This window comes from Channa argus, chromosome 17 (assembly GCF_033026475.1).
Source record: "Channa argus isolate prfri chromosome 17, Channa argus male v1.0, whole genome shotgun sequence".
Lineage (NCBI taxonomy): Eukaryota > Metazoa > Chordata > Actinopteri > Anabantiformes > Channidae > Channa > Channa argus.
Window position 1 is genome coordinate 14986434 of NC_090213.1, and position 6000 is coordinate 14992433.

The window sequence follows — 6000 nt, forward strand, 5'->3', positions numbered from 1 at the left end:
ACTGATACAAATGCCACACAGAATGTAGCAAAAATGTTGAGTTTAATTTTGCCAAATTAATACACTCATACAGTGTTTTTTTTTTTTAAATCAGAATATATCATTTGTCGGTTCCATTAAAGTCTATTGGCTCAATAGATAAGAGTAATTTCCATCTCTGTGTATTTCAGGTGGTAATCATGAGGGACTATCATCATGAGAATGTGGTAGACATGTACAACAGCTATCTGGTGGGAGACGAGCTGTGGGTTGTTATGGAGTTTCTCGAGGGCGGAGCGCTCACTGACATTGTCACTCACACCAGGTAACCTCTTTGAATGAGGTAACAGTTTTGTAAGTATTATTTATGTCTGATTTAGTGTCAATTGTGCTGAATAAACTGGACCAGAGCATATGCTGGGAAAGGATCACATCCTCCACCTTGATTCAAAATGTGTCAGTGACAGAACGCTCTGTTCAGGAGATGTGGTGATATTCAAAAAGGGTTTAGCTGGTAATCATCAAGCAAAGAATCGTTATTAAAAACTGTTGTGGTCCTTTCATTTGCTCAACACATCAGAAACTTTGCAAAGATGGATGCTTTCACAAGACAACCAGAGAAACAAGCTGTAATCCAGGGCTGGCTTCGATAGCTTTAGGATTATCTAACTTTTCCAAATTGCTTCTCTGTTGTTGAGTTTTTTAAGCCACCGCCTCATTGTTTTAAGCATACTTTGTGCTTGGTGTTTAATTACAGTCATTTGCATGGAGTGTCAGCATTAGCACTGTGTAGTGTTGGATGTTAATAACACGCTTTGGTGAGGCTGTGCACCGCTGCCGCTGTGAAGTATTTGGAACGGTTTTCTCCCACACAGATGTTTAGACATTTGTGTGTATAGTGTGTGTATCTGTTTGTGCGTGAGTGCTTTAAGAAGCACTAATGGAAGAGGATATTATTGAGCACTTTTTCTTTTGAACTCTTTTTTTATTTTCTCTCTTTTTTCATCTCATGTTTTTGTCCTTCTTCAGGCTTGTTAAATTTTAAAAATCTTTGATTTGACCATACCAACGGTGGGAACAAAGAAATATAGGAAAAGGGAGAAAGTGTTGGTGAAATAGAACTGAGTAGCTCAAAGTTATTAAAATTTTTTTACATTTTGTTTAGTTGCTAGCCATAAAAATCAAACACTCAATTTACAGTAATTCTTGGGGAAATATGCATCCAAGATGAGTAGAGCAGATCTTTTTTCCTTAGTAATTTCAGCCAAATTTCTCCGGGTGAAAGTCTGTGCTATGTCTGCTGAGCCATTTGTTGTGTAAGCCTTATCAGCCCCGCGCGGCTGTTGGCAGCAAACACACACACTTAGAATCACCACATTTTATACACACTGGAGAGTCAGCGGTGGCATAATGGGCCTGCCTGTTCCTGAGCTTCAGTGACATACCAGTTTCAAATATAATTTTTAAGGTTAGCTAGGGAGCTGGCCTTTGCAAGTTTTTTTTACTTTGCCAGTCTATGTGCCCAAGAATTGTTATTTCTATGTGCTTCTGTGTGTGTAATTGTCCTACTCTTGAAAACTTTTAGATGCTCATTTCAATTGTTTGGTAATCTGTGTTTGAAAGTATTTTCTGTTTCAGTGATCCTGTTTTCTGTATGTAAGAGGGAGGAAGGAGGAGGGGTAGAATAAGGGGGCAGTTAGAGGTGAATTGTTATTGCATACATCCCATTCACTTTGAGTTAACCAGTTGTTTTTCTCATTAGCATAAGGCTCATTTATCTCTCTTGATTGTAAATGCATACATGTGTGACAGCAAAATCTGCTTCAATCTGCAGTGTTAACTGTGGCCTAGAGGTTGTTTTTCATAATGTAAGCTTGTAAATGACTGTCCTGACAGGAGGATATTTCATTTCACACTCGGGGACAAGATGAAGAAAGAAGTGTATGAGTGAAAGAGAATTGAAGAAAGCACGTATGACTGTGCTTCTGTGTACTGTTAATTCATGACCTTGTGTGTTTTTTGGTCTACATTTGCAAATGAGCATCTCTATTTAAGCACATTTACTGTATGTGATGGCAGCTCAGAGTGCACACACTTATGAGCACACAGCATGGCATGGCCAGCTGGGTCTACATGTTAATGTTCAGTGGAGCCCTGAGTTTCTGTGTGAGTTCAGTCAGACACATTGTATCGTCCCATCTCTCCATATGGGCCCCTCTTGCCTGCTCCTCACATCACCGCTACAGCCGCTGCAGGCTACTTGGGATATTTTCAAATACGATTTCTGCTCCATATCACTAGTATTGGACTGTAATGTTTTTACAATGACGATATAGTCAAAAGCAAGTCTGTACTTTTCTCCAACAGAAGTGTTACTGGTGTTACTTGAAATATTTAAATATCCTTAGCAATATGCTTATTCTTTATATTTTAACTAAAATAAAATCAAAGGGATATTCAGATTTAAAGTTTAACAACAATAGCCTTTAAAAGAAATCTTATTTACTGCATGTGTTGTTACATGTAGCTAAAAAAACAACCTAAAAAAACACATTTGAACATGTCATCTCTTTTACTGTCGTGTGTGTGTGTGTGTGTGTGTGCGTGTGCGTGCGTGTCCGTGTGTGTGTCTCTCCTCACAGAATGAATGAGGAGCAAATTGCTACAGTGTGTTTGTCGGTGCTGAGGGCTCTGTCCTACCTGCACACACAGGGCGTCATCCACCGTGACATTAAGAGCGATTCCATTCTCCTGACCAGCGATGGCAGAGTAAGTGCATATGAGGAGTGTGTATTTAGTGTGTATTTTCTATGTGTATTTGAATTTAGATTTACACTCCTTCCATTGGGATGTTATTAGACCAAAAGATCCCTGTTAAACAGGAGTCTCCCTGATAACTCAGTGTTACTACCCTCTTTCCTGTCACTGGTAATTACGACACATTCACTCTCGCACACTCACTGACCTTCTCCATGGGCGACTCTCCTGCCGCTTGTCAACAGCTAGTGCCAGAAACTCATCATCATCAATTACCACTTGTGCCCCAGTATTTAAATCCTGCCTAATGCCTCCTAACGAGCTGATAAGACATGATTAATTGAAAGATAAATAAACGCTAATACAGGACGTCAGTGTGTGGGTCAGAGCACTTATTTACATCAAACACAGAGGTTCTGAACTGAAACAGTGTCTGCTGTACGTGTATATGTACCTGAATGACAGAGAGTGGAACCTGAAAGCAGGATGGCGTTTGTGTCTTCTTGCAGATCAAGCTATCAGACTTTGGCTTTTGTGCACAAGTTTCCAAAGAGGTGCCCAAGAGGAAGTCCCTCGTGGGCACACCCTACTGGATGGCACCAGAGGTCATCTCTAGACTTCCTTATGGCACTGAGGTAGGAGGCATACACGCACACTGTACTGAGTAGTACACATTAAATTTACTGTACTATTTGAAATAAATATTGTGGTGTGTGTCCAGGTTGATATCTGGTCTTTAGGCATCATGGTGATTGAGATGGTTGATGGAGAGCCCCCTTACTTCAACGAACCCCCTCTGCAGGCCATGAGGAGGATACGAGACAACCTTCCTCCACGGCTAAAAGAGTCGCACAAGGTAGAGCTGTCACTATATAAAAAACATAGAAATAAAAAGAAAGAGCATTATATATTCTTAATACTTATTTATTTGTCAATGTGTTAAATTGACTTGGCTCAGTGAAATACAGTAATATAGTAACCTGATCTCCTTTATCTTTCGAGATATGTTGCACATGTGGCAGAAATGTATTAAAGGAGTAGAGTTGTGTTTTAAGTATTTCTTTACAACCTCCAGGTTTCCTCAGTGCTGCGGTCTTTCCTGGACCTGATGCTGGTGAGGGAGCCCTCTCAGAGAGCCACAGCCCAAGAGCTCCTCCAGCACCCCTTCCTCAAGTTGTCAGGACCACCTTCCTGCATCGTCCCCCTCATGCGACACTATCGCCACCGCTGAGCTGCTGACCCAAACATGTCCTCTTTCACATTAAGAACACTCACAAACCTGTACTGTACACATGTGACCAGGGTGGCACAGCCCTCAGCACAGCTAAAACACCCCACTAACACTCACATCTGTAACCGTGACATAGATTAGATAGAGGAATATCTAAGAAATATGTTTCAAAAACACATGAAAGAGAAAAGAAAAAAAAAGCCTGCTATTTCAAAACGGAACTGGAGTAGTGTACTTTGCCAGAATTCACTGGATATCCATAGTTTTTTTGGGATGGCTTATTCTGCAGCAGTCACCTCTCTTCCTAGACTGTGAGTCTTCAGCTCCATGTAGAGTTGTAGTAGCCATCAGCAAAAGCTTTGGAGGGGTGCAGAGAATGGCTGACCAGGTGGAGGGACCTTGTGACCTGGCCCTCTGTTCCAGACCAGAGCAGCAGAGAGCAGAACAATCAGCTGTGTGTGAATAAAGGGGGTCTTTGACTTGTAATGACTTGTACAGCTGCCGCTCAGCTGTCTAAACAGGGAACGACCTCTCCTGTATCTCTCTTCTCAAACACTAACAGTGAAAATGTATTTTAGAGAAACTTGTAAGTTTTTCTGTACAGTTTTGATAATTTGCAGTATTTTATCGTGTCGTAACCATTGTGATATGAGCAGTATTAAATAGAGTTTCTGCAGAGATCTTTCCTACTGTTTATAATCCAGTTTTTGCTTAAAAATCTAAAAGAGATCCCAAATAAACCACCGTAGACCTAACTGTTACTAAAAATACTAAATATATTTATTATCTTACATTTGTAGATCGAACTTCCATTAAATGTTGGAAAAAGGGTAATGTCAGAATTTTGTATGATGTTCAAAGTATTTATTTATTTATTTATTGGAACTGAAGGTTTATTTTCTTGGTAGTGTGGCCTTTTTTCTTTAATTTTGTCTTTTTTTTTTTTTTTTGGCTTTTTATTTACATTTCTGAAAGCCAATTGGCAAACAGTTATTTTAGCTTTTACATCATCCAAGCTATACCCTTACCCTATATGCCATGATGCCCTGTCTTTATGATACTGTAATTTAAATTACATTTAAATGTAGCACAGTTTGAGTGGACTAAAAGATTTAATTCCACGCAGACCTATTATCTTTTTATATTTGGAGTCTCATCTTATTTCTCTAAATGCTACATAGGCACATATCTGAGAGTCCCACCTACCACACAGATTTTAGGAGGCTGTACTCACATCCTCATTGTCATCATCTCACTCCTTATTTCACCTCAATCATTCACTCACTATCACTGAAACTGTGCTGCCATTCTCATCTCTGGTTGGACTGGGAGGACAGTGTAATCCTCCTCCCCACATAATTTTTACCTATCATTCACTGTGATATGTAAATATGACTGTCCGTATGTGTGTGTGTGTGTGTGTGTGCGTCTGCTGGCTAATCTTTGACAGTTTGTCAGGATCCGAATGAGTAACACTTATCTGTGGTGTTGGCTAGTACAGTGATATTGCATGTTTGTTGTCAGTGAAGCTGGTTTCAATTAAAAAACGCCCATAAAAACATTGAGATGTCTTGCATGGATTTTTACTTCATTCTCTAGTCTTTTCTTCTTCTACAATCTCAGTGTCTTAAATAAAGCTGAGATTTTTTTTTTTTGGTTCAAAAAGCAGACTGTCAGATTATTCAGGGGGACTTCCTTTCAGTCATCAACAGTTTATTTTTTCTCTTTGTTGTTTGGGTCTTCCATATTCTCTAAATCCAGCTGTTCTCATTTCCAACTATTTCATCCTAACTTCATCTCTGTACAGAGAAACACAAAGACACATTCATAGATCGGCATTGCCATAATGTATGAGGTTATTTCTCTTTCTTTCCTCTAAGCCATTTACCTCTGAAACACTATAATGGGATATTGATTTAGTTCAGACACAGAATGGAGCTTCTTTCTCAGAGTGAGATTCCTCTGCCAATGGCCCAGTAAATAAATGCACAAGTACAGGGTCCTGTGGGACTGCAGGGCATCAATGAAGATCA

At 39.7% G+C, this 6000-nt stretch overlaps 1 protein-coding gene across 6 annotated transcripts in view; it reads left to right on the forward strand.

Annotated features, from left to right (window-relative positions):
* pak5 (p21 protein (Cdc42/Rac)-activated kinase 5) overlaps nt 1–5528 on the forward strand; it is a 58010-nt gene extending 52482 nt beyond the window's left edge. For 5 of the 6 annotated variants that reach the window (XM_067482166.1, XM_067482167.1, XM_067482165.1 and 2 more), the window contains 5 exons: nt 171–304; nt 2622–2748; nt 3246–3371; nt 3458–3592; nt 3812–5528. In XM_067482166.1, the coding sequence (XP_067338267.1) occupies nt 171–304; nt 2622–2748; nt 3246–3371; nt 3458–3592; nt 3812–3967 (678 nt within the window). In that variant the 3' untranslated portion in view covers nt 3968–5528. The remainder of the gene's footprint in view (nt 1–170; nt 305–2621; nt 2749–3245; nt 3372–3457; nt 3593–3811) is intronic. The other variant, XR_010911240.1, reaches the window with a different exon arrangement.
* Nucleotides 5529–6000: the final 472 nt, after the last annotated feature.